This window comes from Nannobrachium achirus (assembly GCF_963921795.1).
Source record: "Nannobrachium achirus genome assembly, chromosome: 21".
NCBI classification, from domain to species: Eukaryota; Metazoa; Chordata; class Actinopteri; order Myctophiformes; family Myctophidae; genus Nannobrachium; species Nannobrachium achirus.
The window spans coordinates 16,406,050-16,433,537 of NC_137828.1; the positions used below are offsets into that span (position 1 = coordinate 16,406,050).

The following is a 27,488-nucleotide window of genomic DNA, read 5'->3' on the forward strand; positions in this document are numbered from 1 at the left end:
AGTTAAAACTAAATAATAAAATGTTGTCCAACCTGAGTGTATTTTTTCCCTAGATTTACTAGACTATACAAACAGTAAAGTCACCCGTCTCTTCCAAGCCTCTTGGCTTAAAGCGACAACGCCCTACCCCAAGAGACTTGAAGGCATGAATCCATGTGACTTCCATAGGGAATGAATTGGTTTCCACTCCCCCCCCCCCCCCCACACTCTTTAGTGTGAATGCAGCCTAAAACTATGACGAGCAAGATGTTCATTAACTAACTTTTTTCACTGAGGAAAACTAAATAAAAATGTATCCATGACGACTAAAACTGAGACTAAATATATTGAAAATGTCAACAAATACAAACTAGACTAAAATGAGGGGACTAGTGGAGAAGAGATCCAGTAGAAAAAAAAAAGAAATCTTATGTTTGGTTGTGCCAGTGTTGCACTCTGAAAATAGAAATCTACAAGCTCACAACACGTTGCGTTGTGACGCGTTGAGAGCTTGTAGATCGGCTATGTTCAGCACGCAACTAAGTGTAAAATCAGACATTACGACGCCATTGTCAGTTTATCCTGCCACTGAAGCTACAGATGACTTAAGTTTCCTGTATTTTCCCCATATAATAGCATAAATGATATCACACAACACAGGTTAAAGTTTGCTAACAGATTATTTAAGTCGCAGGGGTTTGTTTGAAAATATTACCTTTCATACCATGCATCCTGCCTAGTAGGAAAGGACCCGATTGCAGCATCAGGCTGCCTTTTATAGTGCCTTACTCCATTGTAGGGAGTATGCTCAGTCCCTCCTATTGGATCATTACCAAATGTGGGTTTGTGTGAATTGAGTTTAATTATATTAATTCATTTGAGTAATATGTGATGATGATACTTTAAATGTGTCAATGAATTGTTATGTCTATAGATATGGAAATTAGGGCATTAATGACTTGTGATTCTTGCAAGTCGACTCGACTCAGTAAAAAGTTGAGTTGAAGCAAGCCGACACTGAAATGAGAGAGTGTGAGAGAGAGCGGAAGAGAGCGAGAGAGAGAGGCGCAGCCTGCGCGTAGAGCAGCCAGCGATAATAATAAATTACCATTGTTTTTTTCAAATTTTATTTTCCGGTCTTGGCCATAAAAATCGGTCAAATCCGGCAATTACCGGTCTAACGCGATCTGTGGCTGGGACTCAGGGAGGAGCTCTAAATGTTAAGGGTGCGACAGTATGTGGTATTAGAGTCTCAGATGCGCAACACAACTTCATTGTTGAAGTCATTGCCTGGTACCAGTATGTGCTTGTATTGCCATGAACGTTTTTTTTTCACAAATGCTTTTCCCCTCTTCCTGTGGATCTCGAATATCAGACTTATTCAAAGAGGCTTTCCTGTTCAACTGAGTGAATCCATACTTGGGATTTATCTTTTAGATTCTTGTCATTGAACTGGCTACTATATCTACGTTGAAATCATCTCTCAAGGAAGATTCAGAGCTTCAGAACAGCAGAGGGCGCTGTTTTTTTCCCAGATTGACTTGGAAATGGCTGACCAGCTGACCCAGGAACAGACTGCGGAGGTCAAGGAATTCTTTTCACTTATTGACAAGGACGGCGACGGCGCCATCAGCACCAAGGACCTGGGTGACGTGATGCGCACTCTGGGTCAGAAACCCACGGAGGAAGAACTGCAGACCATGTTCAACAAAGTGAACACACGTGGCAACGGAACCATAGACTTTCCAGAGTTCCTCACCATGATGTCAGGAGAGGTGAAGGACATCACATCAGAGGAGGAGGAGATCAGAGAGGTGTACCGTTTCTTCGACAAGAACGGTAAGGGGTTCATCAGTGTTGCCGAGGTGCGCCATGTATACTTCATGCTGGGACAGAGGCTGAGTGGTGATGAGGTTGAGGAGAAGATGAGAGAAGCGGACACCGACGAAGACGGAGATGTCTGGTTTGAAGGTTTTTTACGAATGATGACAGCAAGGTGAAGGTTTCTTTTTATATAGACGATTTAATAAAAAGCGAGTCTCTTCCACACCTACAAGCGGACCTGCGACAAGTGTGCAGGAGAATACCAAACGAACTACCAAACCAATACTGTAACACTGTTGGCTTTGAAACCGTATAACAATGCATGGACAAAGTACATAAGAAAATAAATCTGCATTTCACTACTGCGGAAAAAAACCAATAACTTCAACTATATTTTCCGAATTGTATATATACAGTGTATATAATATATATATTGATTTCCAATAAAATTAACTATCTAAACAATGTATGGGAACTATGTATTATTATCAATATTACTTTAATTACTGTAGGCATGTGCAGGTGGTATGTGTGTGAATGTGTGTGAATGGGAATGTCTTTGTATTTATGTATTATATGTAAAAAAAAAAAAAAGATTTTAATATGATCTTGTTTTCTTTGTTACAATGGATCCTTGAGTTTGCATATGCTGTAATAATACAGATTTTTGTATTGGGGTTTAAAGGACAACTTTGTTTTTTTACAACAAGGGTTCATATTTTAGATTGTACTTAGAGAAAAGAAAAAGTAAGTGTTAAAATGTTTTCATGTGCTTCGTTCTATTGTTTTATCGTGTTTACCTTGCTAAAATGTGGGGCATGCGTACGCATGGGGGCATGCGTACAAGTGGCTAAATATGTCTTTTAGACACAATAAGCCAGCAGTTTCTTTATTGCTATTTACAGTAACACTTCTAGCCCCCACAAGTCACATCCAACCCTGAAAGGTTGCGTTGTATCCTGGGAATGGGCTTATTCTGTGTAAAATGACATATTTAGCCACTTGTATGCATGCCCCCAACCACTGAAATAAGAATCTCTAAAACAATAGAAAGAAGTAAATGAAATAATTTTAACTCATACCTCGCGATCCCCGTAGAGACCGTAGATTTCCCGCTGTACCGCGCTGCCATGCCCGTAGAGCCCGTAAAGTTTAATTAGCTTTAATCATTATGAAAGGATTAAAAGTATTAGCGCAGATTTTCGCTGATTCTGGCTCTTTAGGCCCGCCCCCCTAACTGTATCCGGTCATTTCCGGTCTGGACCGGATCCAGCTTTCCGTATCCAGTCTGAGCCTGGGCCATAGTCCCGCCTCCATTGGTTTACTGTGTAACAGAAGTGGAAGCTACTGAGCGATGGAACGCTCGTTTTTCAATCGGATTTTTGCGTTTGGAAACTTTGATCCAGTCTCTACACGCCTGGATTATGATCCCCGCACATATCGTGCGTTTTGTGCGCGAACGTGTCCACGTGTTACCATAGCGCACAGTTGGCTTTTTTCAATGCTTTTTCATGTAAACACTGGCTGATAAGCAGAGATACAGCGTGGCAACGGATATGTCTTTTTCAATGGGGTTTTTTGTATTCGAAAGCTTGTCACCGAGTCTACACGTCTACTAGATGAGTCGCGCACAGATTGTGCACGATGCGTGCGCGTGCCCACGCTAAAAGGTAAGGACAATTTGGCAGCTGCTTACTACAGCTATGTTTAAAATGGCAGAGAAAAAGTTAACACCCATCTTTTATATTGTTTAATTACAATCTAAAATATGAACCCTTGTTGTAAAAAAAATAAAGTTGTCCTTTAATTTGAATGACACTTGGGGTTCAGTATACTGTCTACCTGTAGCAAATTCTTGTTTCAATTATTCTGCAACCAACCCAGTTGATGAGCATAATTATGCACCCGTTAGCGTATAAAGTATGTGGTGCTCACATTTTATCATCAATTAGTTTATGTACTGTAGATCACAACGAGGAAATTAAATTCAGCTAAATCTTTTTCTGAAGGACATCCAAGGGGTGGTATAGGCCTACCAACTTGTGCTGCACACAAACTTTGGTATACCTGCTTATTTGTCTTGTGTTGCAAGTCACAACGGCAGAGAAAGAGGAGGTAGAGGAAAGGAGGAATGGGGCAGGGCAGAACATGTATTTCGACAAGAAAGGGTTTTTGGCATTTATTGCCATGGTAATAAACTGCGCTGTGGAGATTCAGAGGAAATCAGAGCGAATTAAAATGGTGCTGGATGCAGCCAGAAGGTTCTTGAATGTGGAAGAGATAAGTGGAGAAGAATTGGACGAAATGCTGAGAGAGGGCTGTGCGCCACCTACTCAAGCATAGAAAGGACAGTGTCAGAAATGGATAAAATGTAGGGAATGGGAAATGGGAGCACGTTGGGGTATTACACACTGGTGGACTGTATTTTATTCGGGAAGTGAGAACTACAAAACAAAAGGATTACTCTCAACCAGAGGGAGGCAGCAATGTGCCGCAAGGCATCCAGTCTGCCGGAAATCCACAAGAAGAAGAAGAAGTTGCAAGTCACAACACCTCCCAAGCTTTAGTGACGTACAAAAGGTCAACTGCTACAGTATGCATGCCTATTTGTGACCTGCTCTTCAGTCAGATGCTGCTGAAAAACTGCAGTCACTTCATGGAATGGGAGATTTCCTAACACTGACTTTAATGAAGTGGTTAAGTTATATCCTGTGCTGTTATATCCACCAAGAATGTGAGATCATGAAGCTAATCCTGGCCATCAAACTCTTGGCGTGAGTGTAGGGTCAAAATATAGCTGCAAGCAGCAATAAAGTGGTCAAGCCAGGAAAAGGTAGGAAAGGAAAAAAGCAGTGGAAAAAAGCAGGAAAAGCAAGAAAAGTGGGTAAAGAAATCAAAGAAAAACTATAAGCAGTGTTCTTCCGAGAACAGATCTCCGACAGGTCAGGTAGGGTTTTTAGCCCTATAATAGGCCAATGTGAAAAGGGTGCCACGTGTTCTTCGGCCTTTCACCGGAATCGGACGCTGCATGCGTGATTTGAGGCATTTTGTTCCAAAAATCTGTTATGCAAATTATTTTTTATTTTTTGTGTGCACTTCATAGGCATGTTAGATAAATGTCCTTAGATTGTGTGTAGAATGTTTCATGCAAATTGCTAAAAATCCCAGGATAAAAACAGGTTTAAGCGTTTCACGTTTTGGCCAATTGGAATAAGATTGGTTTCAGTGATATTTGGACTAACCCTCTACATCTTTGCCAAATGTCATGAACATGTGACTTTGCATATAATATTTAGAGGCAGACGAACCAGTAAGACTCCCTAATCGGGAGATAAGCGACCGTAGGTGGCTTATCTCCACAAATAGGGCAACAATTTGTTTTTCCCAAATCTTCCTGATCCATGTTGATGACATGAGTGTAGACATGCTGTGTAGTGATATTCGTGATTTTAGGGCAAAATCTGTAGGAGCAGTGTCCAAAAATGTGTTTTAAAAATCAGCCTGAAGGTGGCGCTAGAATAGGGCCATGTGAGAAATGAGGGGTGGGGTCTCCGCGTTGCCTTGGCGGACGAATAGGTACCGGCCCCGGCTCTCCCGGACGCTCCTAGCCCGAGTTACGGCATTTTATGTGCACTGCAGTGGCAGGGGGTCCTCCACTGGGGGCGCCACCACTTTTGCATCCGTTCTGGAGCACCAGGAGTCGGTGGTCCCCGGGAATTCCCCGTGAGCAGCCCCGTTGGGGTGGTCATTTGGTCATTTTTGCACATTTGGTCATTTTTTACATCTGGGGGTCCCCCAGGGACCTGGGGGTCCCTGGGGCTCCGGGGGTCCTTGGAGGTTGTAGTTTGGCAGGCAAGGAGTGTGTGTGTAAAATCTGGCATGGATCGGGTCAACGGGTGCGGAGATATAAGCAGGGAAAAAGTGTGACGTGTGAGCACATTTGGTCATTTTTTACATCTGGGGGTCCCCCAGGGACCTGGGGGTCCCTGGGGCTCCGGGGGTCCTTGGAGGTTGTAGTTTGGCAGTCAAGGAGTGTGTGTGCAAAATTTGGCATGGATGGGGGCAACGGTTGTGGAGATATGAGCAGGGCAAAAGTGTGACGGACTCACTGACTGACTGACGCACAGACAGCCCGTGGAGGTTTTGGTAGTAAATGCGACCTACGGTCGCAATAATTTGCATAAAACCGCAATATTCATTGAATTATTAAAAAAAATATATATATATATATTTAACGTACAAACTTCTCACCCCATAGCCTGTGTAGATATAGGTCCAAATTTCATGTGAAAAAGGTTTTGTGCGCGTAACACAAAAATCCCAGGAGGAGATAGATTTTTACTGTTTTTCATATAATTTAAAATGGTGGGAGATCTAAAGGTCAAAGGACAAAAGCCAGAGTGTCAAAGTTGTTCAGCATGAGGAGACGCATATGTGTGTCCAGGTTTCATGGCTGTACGTCAAACAGAGAATGAGCTATACCTGTTCAAAGTTTGCACTTTCAAAGGCTTCCTACAGCGCCACCATTTGGCCGATTGCTGTAAAAAGTAATAGCACACGTCGCCACAGTAAGCTGAACACATTGATGTTTGAATATCGATTTTTGGTGTAAGTATGTAGGAGTAGAAAGGTACCAAAGTTTTGAGGAGAACTTGCAATGACTGACTGATTGACTGACTGACTGACTAGTATATAAATAACTAGAAAAGAAAATTCCTACGAAATGTTAAGTGTGCCTGCAGCTCGCTAAGTGTATGCATTAGCATTTTTAATATTAGCATTTGTAGCATTAGCATTAACATTTTTTTAACATTGGCATTAGCATTTTAGTGTTAGCGGTCGGACCATCCACCGAGTTTGAGAACAGTAACATGTTGGGAACTGGAGTTATGGCTGTTTAAAGCCAATAGGAATATAGGGGTGGGGCTTACGAGGGGGTGGGGCTTAAGTAATAAGTCCCTATTGGTCGTTTAAGTCCTGACGCCAAGTTTCAAGACTGTACCATGCTGTGAACTGGAGTTATGGCTGTTTAAAGCCCAGCCAATAGGAATACAGAGGGGGCGGTATATACCTTATCACTTTTTTGATGCCTTCCATTATTATGCTCAAGGGGGAAAAAACACCTCATGTCATTTTGCTTCATATGTGAGACAGAGTGGAGGGGAGATCGCAAAGAAAACTAAACAAAGGTTTAGGCAATTATACAGTACCTCAACATTTAATCTCTGCATAAGGATTTTAGGATGCTATATGCGTATAATGATTGCAAGAAGAGTTGTTAATATCAACAATCACGGTCACAGAGTATGTTGTTGGGACTGGAAATAACTGAGCCCCTGATGTGGAGACTGGAGCCAATTTATTCATGAAATGATGTCGCCTGCCGAATATAGACGATCTACAGGCTCGGAGGCTCCCTATGTGTCATCATGTTTGTGGATCTGCTGGTTTTGGCGAGTAACATCGGACGGATTCACTCACTCATAACGGGCAACTCCGCGAGTCATTTATTTATTTATTATTTCAAGACCGACACACACATACACACGCACGCACGCTAGAATTATTGAATGCTTTAACCAGTGAAAAATAGCGGATATACAAGCTCGCAGCGCGGCACCGAGTGCCGTGCTGCGAGCTTGTAGATCTGCTTTTTCTTTTAACTTAACTGAGCTCCAGTTAAGTGAAAAGGACCTTTTCTTTGACGATGGCTGGCCAGTTTGCTGACATAGAAACATAGGTTTTTCAAAAAAGCTTAGAAGGATTCAAAAGACACTTATAGAATCGGGTCAAAATTCTAATTTTCACGATTTTTCAAAAATAGCAGATCTACAAGCTCGCAGCGCGGCACTCTGTGCCGCGCTGTGAGCTTGTATATCTGCTATTTTTCAATAGTTAAAGCATAAAATAATGATACACAATATAGTGTACCCGTTCTGAATGGGTTTGGTCCCCTCCTTTTAAATGTCTCTCCGCTTAATGTCTCTCTCTCATCTAAGGGGTCCTTGTCCCAAAAACCCTGTAGTATACTGTAACGCACCACACCAACAGGTATATATATCATATACAGTAACTCTGTATATTTCCCTCTCTGGGGAAAACACAAAAGCAACACAGGCCCTGACAGGCCAGGCCAAGGTGTCGTGACAACAGGTTGCCAAGACCAAAGATATATGTTCTGTGTGTGACAGGGAGGTATAATTAAACGTATAGCAAAGAGGGAAGCACGCAATGTTTCAACACCTTAGGGTCTTCATAAGGTATAGTCTCATACAGTAGGCATGTTAAATAAGGATGGGTATCAGATCAAATCAACAACAGCTGTGTCTCAAAACCAATGACATCAACAACACACCCACCCCATCTATAGCATACATGATTGGGCAACTGGCGGCCCGGGGGCCACATGCGGCCCTCACCTTCACTTAACGCGGCCCGCAGGTTAATATCTGAATACTGAGATATTATTGATTTCAGCTGTTACGATTCCAAACATGCAGACATGACCCGCTTGATGACGTCTGTCATTATGAGTGTTCTTCAGTACTGTAGTACCACCTGGTATGGATGCTTGTCTGCAGCCCTTAAGTCACAACTGCTGCAACAACTGAACATTTGTTCAAAGATACCGTAGTTGGACAACCACTTCAGAGGCTATATACGACTACGTATGATAACAGCATTCTAAGGTTGGCAAGAAATATTACCTCTAATAGTAGCCATGTGTTGCATAGAGAATATAGGTTGCTGCCTTCAGGAAGGAGATACGGTGTTCCAGAATACAATAAGGTCAGACTACCAGTAAGACTCCCTAATCGGGAGATAAGCGACCGTTGGTCGCTTATCTCCTGTCACACTGCTGACATCAGTATGACATCACACCGTACACAAATGCCCCTTAAATAAGACCGGCATTATCTACCGACAGATTAGTAACAAGATGTCAAAATCGTTGAAGGTTGAATCTCCAGATATGGAGATAACCAACACATCCCTCCATATATGGAGATAACCGACGAATCTCACGAACAACATATAACTCCATATATAGAGACATAGCTGCTGACATCAGTATGACATCACACTACTGACATCAGTATGACATCACACCGTACACAAATGACCCTTATATAAGACCGGCATTATCTACCGACAGATTAGATGCAAGCAGGATCTCGACTCTGACACAACTCATCGGCTCATAAGCTGGTTCTCCCTCCATATATGGAGATAACCGACGAATCTCACTAAGTCTGACCTCACAAGCCCCATATTTGGACACGAACAACATATAACTCCATATATAGAGACATAGCTGCTGACATCAGTATGACATCACACTGCTGACATCAGTATGACATCACACCGTACACAAATGACCCTGACGGCACACACCAAGCAGTGTGATGTCATACTGATGCGGAGATATGAGCAGGGCAAAGGTGTGACGTGTGACCGACGGACGGACGGACGGACGGCCGGTGGAGGTTTTGATACCAGTAAGACTCCCTAATCGGGAGATCGCTTATCTCCACAAATAGGCCAAAAGTTTGTTTTACCAATTATTACACTCTATGTGAACATTTACATCAACGAATCCCAAGTACTGCAACCAACTGTTTACCATAGCAACCATGTTTTTTTACCTTAGCAACCAACTGTTTACCATAGCAACCATGGTTTTTTACCCTTGCAACCAACTGTTTACCCTACTAACCAACTGTTTACCATAGCAACCATGTTTTTTACCTTAGCAACCAACTGTTTACCCTAGCAACCAACTGTTTACCACAGCAACCATGTTTTTTTTACCCTAGCAACCAACTGTTTACCCTAGCAACCAACTGTTTACCACAGCAACCATGTTTTTTTTACCCTAGCAACCAACTGTTTACCCTAGCAAACAATTGTTTACCATAGCAACCATGTTTTCTTACCCTAGCAACCAACTGTTTACCCTAGCAACCAGCTGTTTACCACAGCAACCATGTTTTTTACCTTAGCAACCAACTGGTTACCATAGCAACCACTGTCTTAGACCACTGTTTCTTGCCGGTCTTATATAAGGGTCATTTGTGTACGGTGTGATGTCATACTGATGTCAGCAGTGTGATGTCATACTGATGCGGAGATATGAGCAGGGCAAAGGTGTGACGTGTGACCGACGGACGGACGGCCGGTGGAGGTTTTGATACTAAACTGCGACCTAACGGTCGCAACTAAACTGCGACCTGACGGTCGCAACCAGTAAGACTCCCTAATCGGGAGATAAGCGACCACACCGTACACAAATGACCCTTATATAAGACCGGCATTATCTACCGACAGATTATACATCCCTCCATATATGGAGATAACCGACGAATCTCACTAAGTCTGACCTCACAAGCCCCATATTTGGACACGAACAACATATAACTCCATATATAGAGACATAGCTGCTGACATCAGTATGACATCACACTGCTGACATCAGTATGACATCACACCGTACACAAATGACCCTTATATAAGACCGGCATTATCTACCGACAGATTAGATGCAAGCAGGATCTCGACTCTGACACAACTCATCGGCTCATAAGCTGGTTCTCCCTCCATATATGGAGATAACCGACGAATCTCACTAAGTCTGACCTCACAAGCCCCATATTTGGACACGAACAACATATAACTCCATATATAGAGACATAGCTGCTGACATCAGTATGACATCACACTGCTGACATCAGTATGACATCACACCGTACACAAATGACCCTGACGGCACACACCAAGCAGTGTGATGTCATACTGATGCGGAGATATGAGCAGGGCAAAGGTGTGACGTGTGACGTGTGACCGACGGACGGACGGCCGGTGGAGGTTTTGATACTAAACTGCGACCTAACGGTCGCAATAACCAGTAAGACTCCCTAATCGGGAGATAAGCGACCGTTGGTCGCTTATCTCCACAAATAGGCCAAAAGTTTGTTTTACCAATTATTACACTCTATGTGAACATTTACAACAATGTTTTTTACCTTAGCAACCAACTGTTTACCCTAGCAACCAACTGTTTACCACAGCAACCATGTTTTTTTTACCCTAGCAACCAACTGTTTACCCTAGCAACCAATTGTTTACCATAGCAACCATGTTTTCTTACCCTAGCAACCAACTGTTTACCCTAGCAACCAACTGTTTACCATAGCAACCATGTTTTTTACCTTAGCAACCAACTGGTTACCATAGCAACCACTGTTTTAGACCACTGTTTCTTGCCGGTCTTATATAAGGGTCATTTGTGTACGGTGTGATGTCATACTGATGTCAGCAGTGTGATGTCATACTGATGCGGAGATATGAGCAGGGCAAAGGTGTGACGTGTGACCAACAGACGGACGGCCGGTGGAGGTTTTGATACCAGTAAGACTCCCTAATCGGGAGATAAGCCAAAAGTTTTTTTTACCAATTATTACACTCTTAGCAACCAACTGTTTACCATAGCAACCATGGTTTTTTACCCTAGCAACCAACTGTTTACCCTACTAACCAAATGTTTACCATAGCAACCATGTTTGTTACCTTAGCAACCAACTGTTTACCCTCGCAACCAACTGTTTACCACAGGAACCATGTTTCTTTTACCCTAGCAACCAACTGTTTCCCCTAGCAACCAATTGTTTACCATAGCAACCATGTTTTCTTACCCTAGCAACCAACTGTTTACCCTAGCAACCAACTGTTTACCATAGCAACCATGTTTTTTACCTTAGCAACCAACTGGTTACCATAGCAACCACTGTTTTAGACCACTGTTTCTTGCCGGTCTTATATAAGGGTCATTTTTGTACGGTGTGATGTCATACTGATGTCAGCAGTGTGATGTCATACTGATGCGGAGATATGAGCAGGGCAAAGGTGTGACGTGTGACCGACGGACGGACGGCCGGTGGAGGTTTTGATACTAAACTGCGACCTAACGGCCGCAACTAAACTGCGACCCAACGGTCGCAATAAGCGACCGTTGGTCGCTTATCTCCTGTCACACTGCTGACATCAGTATGACATCACACCGTACACAAATGACCCTTATATAAGACCGGCATTATCTACCGACAGATTAGTAACAAGATGTCAAAATCATTGAAGGTTGAATCTCCAGATATGGAGATAACCAACACATCACTCCATATATGGAGATAACCAACGAATCTCACTAAGTCTGACCTCACAAGCCCCATATTTGGACTAGGGCTGTCCTCGACACGGGATTTTTGGAGTCGACTCGAGTCGTGTGGTTCATTCCGACGCGTCGACGAATCGTTTTATAGTCTACTTTGTGTAAAAAAAAAGAAAAAAAAAAGTGTTGCTTTAACCCTCTAAGGCCCGAATATAGAAATACTTGAAATAAAAAATTGAAAAAAATCAGATGGTGTTGTAGGAGTCCTATTAACACAATGCCTGCCAAGGGTTAAAAAAAAATCTATCTTAGTACTGCCCGGCTTTTTACAAAAAATTAAAATGAAAATAAAAAAAAAATTAAACATTTTTTGAAAAAAAATAAGCTCTCAGAAGATGTCCATTGCCCCCTTGCAGTTGGCAGAAAAATATAATCAACCCCAAGAAAAATCTATTTTTAGATTAACACACACAAACAATTACAGCATGTGGATGGTGGCCATTTTGGCAGCCATCTTGAAGAAGGTGTGCAGAAAGCTGATTACATGAATAACATTTTTATAATTTTTTATCAGCATCACAGGCTGCCCAAAGAGCTGTGAACACATTGCTGTCTCATATATTAGTGAACAGTGCCCCCCAGTGGCCAAAAACGGTAGAACGTACAGTAACGTGTAAGGCGGTAGATAGCTGGGCAAAATAGAACGTTTATAAACGTGTAAGGCGGCAGATGTGTTAAGAGGAAAATGTAATGTTTTTTTAAAAAAAATGTTTTTGTAAGGTTTTATAGCCATAAATCAAAATTCATAAATCATGCTCTAATTTACATATGGGGGATATTTTTCACAATAATAACATATGTACATGTTCTAGACATTCTAATGATCACCAAAAAAAATAGTACAGGCATTTTACTTATGTTTTTGTGAGGAATAGCTTCCATGAAAAAGTGAGATGTTGTTCGTCAAAACTCTGGAATGTCAGCGGGTGTGGCGGGTGTGAATGTCAGCCCCTGTGGGGGGTATTTATATGCAAATATTGTGGCCAATGGCATTGTAATACTAAACAATAGAATCCAATGGTGATGTTTAGGTGGTAGGGGGAGCTAAAATAAAATGATTTAAACCTTTTTTTGGATAAGATACAAACGTTGTAATATTACAACCGTGGGCCTTAGAGGGTTAAACGTCCACATCAACATAACACAATAATACATTAAGATGATTGAATACACGGTGTTTTCGGTGATATCGGTGCGCGAGCAAAAGCGTTATCTGCATAGCAATGTTAATGTACAACACACCGTTAAAACAAATGAAACATCTCCGCTGTTCAACCCTGCCCCGTCTCTCTGCAGCGTGCCGTGCAGTAGAGATGAGACATTCGCGAACGATTCCGCTCTCTTGAACGGCTCTTTTAAATGAACGATGGGATCCAGTCCGCAGTCACGGGACACCGAGCACTGACAGAGTAATGAGTCAGTGTCGAGAACGGATTAATTTCAGAAACGGATCATAAACAGCGGGAGGCACAGCTCCCAGCTAGAGCCCTCAGTGTGGACATGTGGACGCAAACACAGCGAAACAAACATCATCATGGATTACTTACAACACTGGAACAATTCAGAAGCACTTTAATTAGAAAATGTAACTTGTAGCCTACACTTGTGTATGTTAATTTGACTTTAGTAGATTGTTTAATTACTTTGTGGACGTGCGTTTGTGCTGTGGCAGGTTATTTAATATGGGATTTTGACAGCGTGCTTCTCCTCTTAACGGAACACCGTCCCGGCTCCGAATGTTTTAACGATGCGGCGGTTCTGGCCGTTCCGTCTCACTTTCACCCCTTCGCTGGTGCGAGACAATAAATAACTGTTCGCCAATTGCTACATCTCTCAATTGGAAGTACATGACACCAGTCCATCAGTGTACCGCAGTAGTAGGCTAACTGGTGATATAAAAAAAATATATATTTTCGACTCCTCGACTCAAACAATTGGCGTCGATTCCCGGGGCTTAAAGCGACGCGTCGATTCGTCGATTTTTAGAGGACAGGCCTAATTTGGACACGAACAACATATAACTCCATATATAGAGACATAGCTGCTGACATCAGTATGACATCACACTGCTGACATCAGTATGACATCACACCGTACACAAATGACCCTTATATAAGACCGGCATTATCTACCGACAGATTAGATGCAAGCAGGATCTTGACTCTGACACAACTCATCGGCTCATAAGCTGGTTCTCCCTCCATATATGGAGATAACCGACGAATCTCACTAAGTCTGACCTCACAAGCCCCATATTTGGACACGAACAACATATAACTCCATATATAGAGACATAGCTGCTGACATCAGTATGACATCACACTGCTGACATCAGTATGACATCACACTGTACACAAATGACCCTGACGGCACACACCAAGCAGTGTGATGTCATACTGATGCGGAGATATGAGCAGGGCAAAGGTGTGACGTGTGACCGACGGACGGACGGCCGGTGGAGGTTTTGATACTAAACTGCGACCTGACGGCCGCAAAAAAGGTCCTTTGTCCATCAGTCGACTTTAAGGCTTAATCAGGAGTTTGGCCATAGGTAGGCTTAGCGGTGGACATTGCTCTTGTCTATCCTTATGTACCGTATGTAAACCTGTCTTTGTTTTGTTCCCTTGTGTCAAATGTTTGTATACATGTTTCGCATACATGGCTGCTGTGTCACAAGACAAATTTCAGTGTGAACTGACAATAAAGTACTATATCATATCATATCATATCATATCATATCATATCATATCATATCATATCATTTTAGATAAATAAACTTTGTTTTATTTCAATCTCCTCGAGTGCTCAGATCTCAACTTCTTTTTTCTACAATATTTTATTCCCACTGATCCTAGAAGCACCACTTTTACTATACAATTTTATCTCCCTTGAGCACCCGGTTGTTCTCTGTATTTGTATTTAAGTTCATAAAGTTAACATAAGAACATATAAATGCATTGGAAATTAAATAAAAGTTTTACTTTTCAGGATTCCAATTCAAAAATAGCAAAAAAAAAGAATTGATTCAAGTGCCTTTTTTGCACACATTACCCTCACTCTAAGGCAGAGTGTGACATTGACTGTAGATTTAGTTAACTAAAATCATATTTAGTCGACTTACACAAAGAAAATAGGTGACAAAAAATACATGGACTTTTATTCAAAATACTTTGACTAAAACTAAAAATGTGCTGTCACACTGCAAGGGTGTTAACATCTCCAGTGTTGCAGTGCTAAATGTCAGATCATTCTAGCATAATTATATGTTGACCTCTTCATTACACCAAAACATAAGATTGGACCTGAAACTATTAAGTCATTGACCGCCAAGATCGAGTTTAAAGGAGTAGTTCACCCCCAAAATGACTTTTTTTCTATTGATTACTCATGCCATGGAGAGTAGAGTTCAATAATATTTTTTGGTTTTTGTCACATTCCTAAGACAAAAATTTGATTCGAGTAAATTTTCCCACATTGATGAAACGGGTCACCATCCGGAATCAATGGGGGAAAATATATTGTTATCACATTTTTGTCTTAGGAATGTGACAAAAAACAAAAAATATTATTGAACTCTACTCTCCATGGCATGAGTAATCAATAGAAAAAAAGTCATGTTGGGGGTGAACTACTCCTTTAAGTTCTGTCAGAACATTTCATGCTGCCAAATCAGCGTTATTCATAAGTTAGCCACCAGATGGGGCTGGTCGCTAGAAATTAGAATCACAGCAGAAAAAACGAAACATGTGAAATGACATCCGCTCCACCTGCTTGCTGTATATCTTTTCCACTGAATTCCACACATTTCTCCACTTCCGTGTCTCGCTAAGCATCTCGCTAAAACAAGTGTTTTCGATGGCGGATAACTATGGATTGCAATGGCCAAATCGGTCGCGTTATTCTTTTTTTATTCTTCACGAAAGCAGAGAAAGCTTGTGCGTGCCCGCGATCGACCGGGGCGATCGATCGATCGAAAAATAGGAAAATATTCTGTGACTACTTGAAAAGGGAAGGAACATTTTAAAATAGCTGGCGGCAGTGAGTGCTAGTGAGACGGAGAGAGGGGGAGAAGGGGAGACCCCTCACTGCGGGAAATCCACCGACATCTGACAGAAACAGTTGGAATCAAAACACCTCTAGAGTGTGTTTAGGTGAAGCTACAGTAATTGTCCGCCATGGGCAAGCATGGCAGAGGTGAATCGTTCAGGAACAGAGTTTTGTCAGTGTCTTGGGGTGGTGATGTTCTCTTGTCGACGGCAGCACAGATCTGATCTGGGTCTCAGTACAGATCTCCCCCAGGAGACACATTGGAAGTCTATTTTTAGCCAGGGATTTGAAACGCTGCCCAGAGAAACCCCAAAGCTCAGCAGGATAACTTAACTACTGTGCGGCAACGTTGCTCTGTCTCTGACCGGCACTGCACCACAGGAGAACGGTCCACTGAACCACACAGGACACTGTTGATTTCGCCGAAATAAAACTAAGCAGAACATTTTTCGTGGGCTACCTTTTTTCAATGATGAAAACTAAAGAAGACTAAAAAAAAAAAGAAAATAGACATCAGAGATGTAAAATCTCTGATAGTGATTTACATGCTTTGGAGCTGCCCATGTTTGGAGGAGTTCTGGAAATATATAGTTACAACAACTTCAGAAATAGTGGAGTCTGAATTGGTACCCGACCCTAGGATTTGGATTTTGGGAGACATACAGTACAGGGACTCTCTTTAAGCCAACATAAAAAGTACTTTATTTTGCTGGCAGGTACAGCTGGAAAAAAGTGTATTCTCCAAAACTGGAAAGCTGAAAATCCACCTTCTCAAAGACATTGGTTGAACGAATTAACTTCCTATTATAGGCCTACTCCTGAAAAGATCTTGTATAATGTCAGGAGGAAATCAGCAACATATGAGAAAACATGGGGTCCTTTTATGTCTTCGTTACCATCATTGCGCCCTTGTAACTAAATGGGATATTGTATTATGCTGTTAATGGAACTTATACTGTACCTGGGGTGTGTGTGGGTGGTGTGTTATTTGTTGTTATTAGTTTTTTTGTAGCCTTTTGTCTTTGTTATTGTGTAAAACTGAAAATCCTGTGACCTTTGTCTAAATGAAAATATCTTTAAAAATCAACAATGGTTTTACACACCAGGAAATGTACAGTAAAGTTGCTTTGTGAATCTGAGACTTTTATACCGCATAGCACCCTAAACATTTAGAGCGCCTCCCAGAGTCTGAAATTGTATTCAGTCTGTTGTCTGGTAGTGTGTGCAGGCCCGGATTTATATGACATGAGGCCCCTGGGCAAGGGGAAATAAAGAGGCCCTCATGCGCGCGCAAAAATTCCACCTCCGGACCGGCCCGTGCATAATCTGACTGTGCATTGGCTCATTGGAAGGGTCTAAAGCGGATACAGAATTGGAGTTTGCGTGCATGTGTGTAGCCTATGTGTGTGGAAAGTACCGGATACATAGAGTGGGCGGGCTTTAGACTGCACTAAGCTTTCAGAGCAGCTACATGCAGTGCGGCCAGCAGAGCAGAAGCTCTCAATGTTATTACCATAATAAAACAAAATGTACTGTAACTAAACACAAATATCACTTTATTTGGATTGCAATACTTTAAAATGTCATCATTAAATTAACTCATTCAGGGTCTTTTCAAAATGGCTTCCAAGTTCCACACAGCCTCCCTCTCCATAGACTTCCATGTAATTCATAGTGCACGGATCATGCATGCCCATGCCTAGATCATGCACCACGTGTGTGCAATGTTCACAGCTTTCAAACAAAAAAATCCGAATGGAAATCCGTTCAGGCATTCATGAGCTAGCAGCCATTATGTTTTCTTGAAATGTAAACAAACATGGCTGCCATGTTTGAAAGATGGGGTTGGTATGGGCCCTCCCCCCGAGGCCCCCGAGGCCCCCGGGCGCGTGCCCACCCTAGCCCTATGGTAAGTCCGGCCCTGAGTGTGTGCCTGATGGCATTGCTGGCCACAACAAGGCAAATTCATCAAACAACTCACCCTGCTTGTATGACCGCATCATGAGATGTGTCACTGTCATTGTAAACTGACCACTGTAACCCTGGTGCAGTGACTATTCTAACGGCAGACCAGTGTTCATGTGTGGATCAGAGCAACGGAGTGCAACATTTCCTATACGTGACAAATCAATAAAAGCCACTCCGATAAGCATCAAATAGCCTGTGTGACATTGAAATCTTCCCTTTGTTTGTGGATTTATTGACATGTGACGTTTCCATTCGACTCTTTGATGTGAAGAAATCAGAATGAATTCACATCAAAACATTCTTGAATGGAACGATGGCAAGAGGCAGTCTGGGTAGAAGGAAAAGAAGGAATGAGAGTGAAGAGGAGTGGGATTTACCTGCAACAGGCCCACATGGTAACATGTAGACCTATGGGGAGCAGGACACACACACACACACACACACACACACACACGCACGCACGCACGCACGCACGCACGCAGTGTTGATTTCGTCGACTAAAACTATGACGAAAAATGTTTGTCAACTGCGTTTGTTTCACTGATGAAAACGAAATAAAAACGAAATAAAAACTAAGCTGTGATGACTAAAACTAAGAGTAAATATATTGACAATTTCGTCAACAAAATAAAAACTAGACTAAAACGCAAGGGAGGGACTATAGAGGAGAAGACAGTCATTTTATGTTTGGTTGCTCTCGGGTGTTGCGTGCTGAAAATAGCAGATCTACAAGCTGCGACGAGTTGTGAGCTTGTAGATCTTCTATTTTCAGCACACAACCAAGTTGTAAAATCAGTCATTACCATGCTATCAAGGCCCGCCAAAATGCATTTCAGTTGACTAAATCAACTGCAGATTTAGTCGCCTAAAATATTATGATATTTATTTGACTAAATTTAGACTAAAACTAATACTTTTCAGGTGACTAAATTATGACTAAAACTAAATGACATTTTATTCAAAAGACTATGACTAAAACTAAATCAAAATTTGCTGTCAAAAACAACACTGTAAAGGGGCACAGTGGTGCAGTGGTTAGCACTTCGCCTCACAGCCAGAAGGTCCTGGGTTCAATTCCCGCCGGGGGAAGCTGTGGGCGTGTTCCTCCACCCGCGTCATCAGCACCCACACCCTAGATGGGGTTGGCGATAGGGCCTCACACAAAAACATGCAGTAGTCCTGGTTTCTATAGACGGGTATCTTGTTTACAAACATTGAGACTAAATGCACAGCTGACTGTATCATGTAATCACCGTTTGTCAGCCTTCTGATTGGTCCCTGAGACTCCCTGACTGGCCAACCAGAAAAAACCATTCACTTTTTGCTATCGGGGGTGGAGTTTGTGCAGTGGAGAATGTTGTTTCAAGCTTTCAGCAACTGTCCGCAGTGCGGAGCACGACCTTCGTCCAGTACGGCCGCGGCAGTAGGGGGCGATCTCGCTCATCATAATGAATAAGCTTCAACAAACTAGTTCACATGGACCTTATCAATGGTCTAAGAGTCACGATTGGGTACATATATTTTAAATGGGCAGAATTACGAAAAGCCAGCCTATTATGTGAGGAGAAACATTATAGTTCTGTCCTCTTCCTACCCAAGATGCAATGCGCTTCTCTTTCTATTTCTATTCTATCTCTGATCCAGAGGATTAAACTAATTCAAACATTTATTTTCGGGGGAAAACTACTGTTTTGCTATGTAATTACCTTTTTCTTCCCTTTTTATTAATATCACGTAGATGTGTTTTTTTTGGTACTTTATATAGCTGTAATGAGGCTATGAAGAAAAAAAATCCCATCCACTACCACTATAAAATAATCTGCAAAGAGAATTCTGTCCCACTGGGATTAAACAAATTAAAACATATATTTTCGGGTAAACCCCCTGTTTTGCAATGTAACTACTGTACCTTTGTCCCTTTTTATTAATATCACCTAGGTGTTTTTCCTTTGGTACTTTATATAGCTGTAATGAGGCTATACAAAAATAAAAAAATACCATTCACTGCCACTATAAAAACAATCTGCCCAGGGTCAAATGTCCCATCATAGTAACAGGGCAGAATGGGGCGGGATTTGCAAAAGGGAGAATTCCGTCCAATCCCCAAACCTGTTGTTTTGGGGAGCGCTGGTTTGAGCGTGGGATAAAAAAAGCGTAGGATAAAAAAACATTAAAACAAAAAAAAGAAACAACACTGTGCACGGCTGCACACACACACACACACACACACACACACACACACACACACACACACACACACACACACACACACACACACACACACACACACACACACACACACACACACACACACACACACACACACACACACACACATCCATGCAGCCAGGTGACAGGGAGGTGCTTCCAGAGTAAGACACACAGGTGGAGGTTCTTACTTGGAGGTAATGCAGGGTCGGAGGCGGTGGGGAAATGGTTTGACTCATGGCCGGGCCTCAGGGTGGGAACATTGCTGACGGGAGGGGCGAGGCCTGAGAGAAACACAGCATGGAACACTTCTCAGTCAACCCTGGAACTTATAGTCTCGCGCAGCCAGGCAACTGTTCCACAAGTCTCCGAATGCTATATTACAGTCTGGAACTATATAGCCCTCCCGAAAGACGAGAACGGAATCTGTCATCTTGTTCGTCATTCGTGTATTTGAAAAAGTTATGTGTTTACATTTTATTTTTCAATTTCCATTTCTGACAAGCAGCAAGCTATGTACATGTGTACTTCGATAATTTTGATTGATAATTTTGATCGGAAGCGGGGAGGAGGCGTCACGTCCGCTTTATCCTCTGATAATTTTCAGAGCTTCTGTTGCTCCAGACTGTATGACGGAGGCAGGGGTGTCGCACCAAATTCTGGGCCCTGGGTACAAGGATTCACTGCGGGCCCCCCATGAATATTCTTCATATTTTGTGCTTCAACTATTGAAAAATAGCAGATATACAAGCTCACAGCGGTGCAGCGCTGCGAGCTTGTAGATCTGCTATTTTTGAAAAATCTTGAAAGTTTGGGCAAGTCTTTGAATATTTCAATTAATCCTTCTGAGGTTTTTTGAAAAACCTATGTTTCTATGTCAGTGGTGCTCAAACCTTTTCATGTAAAGGACCCCCAAAATTATATGTATTTGGCCATCTCAAAATATTTAGTTCCAGGGACCCCCCAGAAGCAAGATTTGAGTTACACATGTTCGCTTAAAAAACACATATTCAAAGATTTGCACACATTTTCACAACTTTTCAAAAATAGCAGATCTACAAGCGCGCTGCAAGCTTGTATATCTGCTATTTTTCAATAGCTAAAGTATAAAACAATTAGGGCCCCTCCACCTTGGGCCCTAGTAACTCAGTCCCACTCCCCCCCCCCCCCCCCCCTTGTGACGCCCCTGGACGGAAGCATTTGGAAATTGTGGGAGGCAAAAGTCTGGCTCGCGAGACTACCTTATAGTCAGTGTGTTGAACATGGTATTATTAAGGTGCAAAATGTCAGTGTGTTTCAACTGCATGCATCAAACAATAAGTCAAAACGATATGCAATATGCACAATAAACCATAGAAACTGACTGAACTTGAGAGATAGAAGATGCAATATTAACAAATGAGCTTTTAAAATTGCTAAGCAGAGTTCTGAGCATTACAGCATGCTGTTTAGAGTGGCAGATTTCAAACTCTCTGCGTCTTCTCTGCGTCGTCCACACAACAGAAACAATTATAGTATTCTAAATTAGGCTATAGCTTTTCATCACTATTCCTGGCAAGTCGCGGTTTAGCCGGCCGCGGGGCCTGGAATCAAACATGTGACCTTCTCTTTAGTGGGCCTCCACATATATAATTCATGCAGGGGTTTTAGCCTAAGAATGCCATTAATGAACACCTCAATGCATTGTCTGGGCCAGGGATCGAAACCTTGACCTTCGGACCCACCTCTCCACATTGAGCTAGGGGTGGGCGATATGGCGATAATTATCGTTGAGACGATACAATGTCTGCACGATATACCTTTTCAGAGGTATCGTATATATATCGTGATACAATTGAGGGAGCCTTATAAAACAGAGATTCATTGCAGAGTTCAATTTAAACCTGCATTTTGGTCTAAATCAGTAGCTCTCAAACTTTAAAATGTCAAGGTCCTCACTTAACTCTGACAGTATACAAATGAAACCAAATGGACCCGTAACGGTCCATTTGGTTTCATTTGTATACTGTCAGAGTTACATACTTGTAAAGTTCAATTTAGACCTCCCAAAAGGAACCCAGAGAGTCTAGTTTTTGTCAAGTAACTTGAAAAATAACCATAAAAACCAATGTGAAAAAGAATCATGATAAAATCGTGATACAGCTTGGGAAAATATCGTGATATTGTATTTTTCCATATCGCCCACCCCTACATTGAGCTATAGCTATGGCCTCCCTGTTGGTCGTTCCTTCCGTTTATGAACCAAACACCTGTTTCCCAAACACTAATTTAGATGAGTGGTTCCCAAACATCTCAAGACTCAGAGGAGGCCTGTGGACAGTTGTCACTGGTAGACAAGTTGTTTTTAAGTGTCCACAGCCCTCCTATGAGACACAGACCAATTAGGAAAGAAATTGTACCATCTCATAATGAGCATTTGTGAGGACCAATTATATGAATATTAGTATACCGGTATATTGAAAATGGATGAAATGGTCCTTTAACCCCAGAGGCACTGCCCCCTAGTGCCCACTGCTCCTGATAATTACTGGGTAGCATGACTGTCTCTCGATATGCCCACATTTGGAGATGATTGATGCATAATACTGACTAACAAATCTCCATTTCACGGTACGTGCAAATATACAGTGACACAAAAACACCCCAAAGAGTGATTATTATTATCTCACAAGGCAATAGTTCATAATGTTGTGTGAATATTGAGTCCACACACTCATTATGAAAAATAAAATCTACAACTAACAATTAGTCAATTACAAATCCACACGCTGTATGACCTGCTGTGCATGCAATGATAATCAAAACAGTAAACAGTGCATCATCCCATTGACTCCAGCTTCTTCGGCACCAGGCTTGGAAGTGTAGAAGCAGCATGGGATTCGTAGCTACCCTGCACAATATTATGAATAATACAAAGACCTTCCAGTTCCCTCAAATGCATTATGGTCCAGCAAACACAAGCCAGCTCACATCAAACACAGGCACGGGATGACGGAACTATTCCATGGCAATGCACACACAAACGCACATGCACAGACACAACACGGTCACGGACGAGAATAAGAGAAAGAGAATAAAATAACTTGCTGGGAGTATATCGTCGTTGTCGGGTGGAAACCTTGTATGTCCAAAACCGTTTGTTTTGTATTCATAATTTTAAGAATGATTTAAACTAGTGAAAACAGCCGATCTACAAGCACACAACGCCTCGCGATTGCGAGGCGTTGTGTGCTTGTAGATCTGCTGTTTTCACTACTTTTGTGCAACGGCCCTTTGTGCCGACGGTATGATGAAGCAGGGCTTTACTTAGCAAAAAAACATACACATTTGAAACTTGGAGGTACAAGGTTTCTGCCCGACAGTGACGATATGCTCAGAGAAAAGCAGAGTTAATAGATTCTTCTTCGTTTGCCCTCCGATACCACAGTGATATACTGTAGTTCTGCAAAGTTCTACAATCAAAGAAATAGACAACTCTGTACTGTAGACTAGCACTGTGGCTTTAATTAAACACTGCCAGTGTGTGGCAGGTTGGGAGAAACGAGAAACAAAACTAAAATAAGGAAAATAAATAGTGTCTTTCTGCCTGAGGCCAAGTGTTACACAAAATCATATTCACTTTTCTATTGCACAAGGCAGGATACTAGAATCCTGGTTGTCACACTGGAGACCTGACTGGCTCTACTCGTACAACAATAGACAGGCAGCAGCCGTTCGCAACTGGTAAAAAACTAACCTAGCCCAACCCTACCCTCCCCTGCCCCTTCTTTGTATATACTGTTTGTTTTAGACTTACTGTCTTCTTTTTTGTTTTTCTTTACATATCTACTGCATAGTACTGTGTTCTATTTGTCTGTCATTCAATGTTATATGAGATACTTCAATGGTTTCCAGTGGAAATAAGCTTAGTCTTTTCATGGATCTCCTTTTAGTAGACCTTGTACCAGTGAACTGTACCGTCATGAAACTGTACCTTTTCCTATGCAAACTTCTAATAAAGTCTTCAATCAATCAATCAATCAATCAAACCATATTCACCTGGTGGCCATGTTTGAAATTTGCATTGAAAACTGTACCTACATAGGGTGGCAGCTCAAACATTTGATCTAACAAACACTATATTAGTTGTTTGTAAACTAAAGGCTGTCTGTCTTACAGCTAGCAGGGGCCCCCTAGTGATACATTTAACATTCAGTTATTTTTTGCATATTGTTCCCATAATTCAGATACGTTTTATTGTGTGAAACCACTAGTGTATTAACCACTTTCAATGTGGCATCCGTATTTTGTCATTACAGGCGAATATTTGCGAAATTGTCTCTTCTCGCCACCAAACAAATAGAGAAAACAGTGGATCTACAAGCTCTCAGCGTGCCACGTGGCGACATGCTGAGAGCAGTTTTCGCTATTTTAGAAATGGGGCTTAAGTGGTAACCGTTTTTTTTTTTGCCACCACCAATTTCTTTCTGAAATTATTACGCCTCTGCCTGTCAGCATCGTTTATCTGCACAAAATGTCTCCTTTACAAGAGAGGCTTTTCAAGTCATGCACACGTGGCGCGTACACGCTCAAGAGTGTGCTCAGAGCATACAGTAAGGTCTCGAAGGCAACGGGCGATGAATACAGCAAATTGCATGAGCAATTTAAAAAAAGAAGATTGGTTAGTAAAAGTAAATGGTGCATTTAAATGGTAAATGGTGCATTTATATACAGCTTTTTTAATCCAAAGCACTTGACAAAGATTGTGCATTACATTCACCCTTTCACACACACATTCATTCACCGATAGTGGAGGCAGGGGTCATCGCCATACTGGCTTGTGGTGGATTTACTATATATATCGTCGTTGTCGGGTGTAAACCTTGTATGTCCAAAACCGTCTGTTTTGTATTTATCATTTTTTAAATGATTTAAACTAGTGAAAACAGCCGATCTACAACAGTGCTTGTAGATCTGCTGTTTTCACTACTTTTGTGCAACGGCCTTGTATGATGAAGCAGCTTTGCTTTGCGAAAAAATGTACACATTTGAAACTTGGAGATACGAGATTTCTGCCCGACAGTGACGATTTACTTTGTTGGCCGCCCAGCCCCCAAAATGGAACGAAGGCCGACATTTTATTTACATTCTTTCCCTAATGGCCGGCCTGGACCGGCCGGGAATGAACCAGCCGTTCGGGAGTTGTCCCGCTTTTCCCAATGGCCAGCACGTCCCTGCACAAGGCCAATTTTGCCACAGATCCATTTTTGTCCTTCGGAAATATTGATGAGCCCTGGGCAGAGGAAACCATGCAAGGCACCAACCTGCTCAACGGGAGCAATTAGGGGTTCAGAGTCTTGCTCAAGGACACTTCGACACTAACTGTGGGGGAGCCCGGGATCGAACTGGGAACCTCGCGAATCCCATCCGGACGCTCTAATGGCCACTCTTCCCCCCGAAGTAAACATAACGTATTTTCATTGCTGGTGCTGCTGCCTGTGCCTTCTGGGCTCAGCCCTTTTTTATTGCTACCGCTGATGAGGCTCACAACGCAGTGTGCAAACAGGCAAAACTATTTTTGAGAATGCATTTACCGTAGGTGTGTGCATCTACCGATTTCAGCATTTGAGTCACGTTTCAAAAAAGTTTTTTTTTCAAGAAGTACGAGCTTATTGGGGGGAAAAAAAGGGGAAAAAAAAAGTTACCAGGGTATAGTATGAAAAGTTGCTTATTATAGGGACTAAATTGCCTGGCGTCGCTGCACGGGGAAGAAAGAGGGAGAGATGAAATGAATCTACAAAGCTGGCAGGGTGTCTGGTGGTTTGCCGAGCGCACGGCAGCATTGCGCGAAACGCGTACGTGACCTACATTTCTATCCAGTTAATGAGAGACACTGTGTAAAACATCTCAAACGCTTCCCGGAGAGCGGAAGGCAAATGAACAAGATGGGGTCTAACAACGCACAGCATGGCTTCCATATGGATCTGCTGGGGCTTGAAGGAGATGACAGACTCTCTTCTAGCGGTATCGTGGTTCTCAAACTCGTTTGACTCCCAGTCTCCAGGGCACCCCTGGAAATAACGTTTTCATCCACCCCGGAATGACATGTCAATGTCATATCGTCACTGTCAGGCAGAAACCTCGTATCTCCAAGATTAAAAAAGCGGTATATAAATGCACCATTTATCGGGGCCGACCATCGCGGTAAAGTGTCGCCGTGAAAACAGGCAGATCTCTGCTTCCCTGGCGTTCTTTGCACCTTATTCATAGATAAAGCTGTTTTTATGTTTCAGCCTAGAATAGAAGTGTATGCAGCCTAGATCCTCCATTTTGTTTCTGTGCGAGCCACGGTATGACGTATGGACCAGGGTCTTTCACAGGGTACACAGGACGGATGCAGCTGCACGTAACCAAGTTAACCCTTTGTCTCGTTGAGGGACGAGACAACTTAGTTTTGGCACAGCAACCTCCAGTGGCCGTATCTCGTTACTGAGCGAGTTTGGCCCCCCAAGTTGTTAAAGCCCTGCTTCATCAGACAAGGCCGTCGCACAAGAGTAGTGAAAACAGCAGATCTAGTGAAAACAGCAGGTCTACAAGCACACAACGCCTCGCACCGCGAGGCGTTGTGTGCTTGTAGATCTGCTGTTTTCACTAGTTTAGTTCATCTTTTTAAATGATAAAAAAAGAACGGTTTTGGACATACAAGGTTTCCACCCGACAACGACGATATTATGGTACGTAAACATGTAAATCCTTCCCACTTTAGATACAGTATGTCACGAGGAAAACTTGAGAGAATATATGTTTCCATTAGGCCAGATTGAAAATAACTGTTTAAGCTGGTTGCACACTGCTGCGTTTTTTTCTTTTTTTTTTGGAGAGTGACATTACGAGGGATCAATTAAGGTCTTCATGAAGAGATTATTATGTCAAACATCTCATAAATCTGCATCCGATCCATCTGTTCCCACTTAGTAAAGATTTCCAGGAGAAACTGCTAGAAAGTTAGAAATTATTTTACAGCTGGTTGAAGTTCACACACGCATGCACGCACACACACACACACACACACACACACACACACACACACACACACACACACACACACACACACACACACACACACACACACACACACACACACACACACACACACACACACACACATACATTTGCTATAACGTGCAGGATTATTGCTTGTAATTCACTTCAGGGGCCCTATACCGGTACATTGTCTGAAAACAAGGTTTGCGTGCCG

At 42.3% G+C, this 27,488-nt stretch overlaps 2 protein-coding genes across 2 annotated transcripts in view; one reads left to right on the forward strand and one right to left on the reverse strand.

Annotated features, from left to right (window-relative positions):
* Window positions 1-27,488, reverse strand: part of hecw1a (HECT, C2 and WW domain containing E3 ubiquitin protein ligase 1a) — a gene marked incomplete at both ends in the record, with an annotated part of 258,365 nt that overhangs the window by 93,600 nt on the left and 137,277 nt on the right. The window contains one exon of the mRNA XM_080751651.1: window positions 20,443-20,535. Coding sequence (XP_080607777.1) covers window positions 20,443-20,535 — 93 coding nt within the window. The remainder of the gene's footprint in view (window positions 1-20,442; window positions 20,536-27,488) is intronic.
* On the forward strand, window positions 1,527-1,979 carry LOC308307174 (calmodulin-like; the record flags this gene model as incomplete). Its single annotated transcript, XM_080752345.1, has 1 exon — window positions 1,527-1,979. One exon carries the CDS (start codon window positions 1,527-1,529, stop codon window positions 1,977-1,979), a length of 453 nt encoding a protein of 150 aa, XP_080608471.1.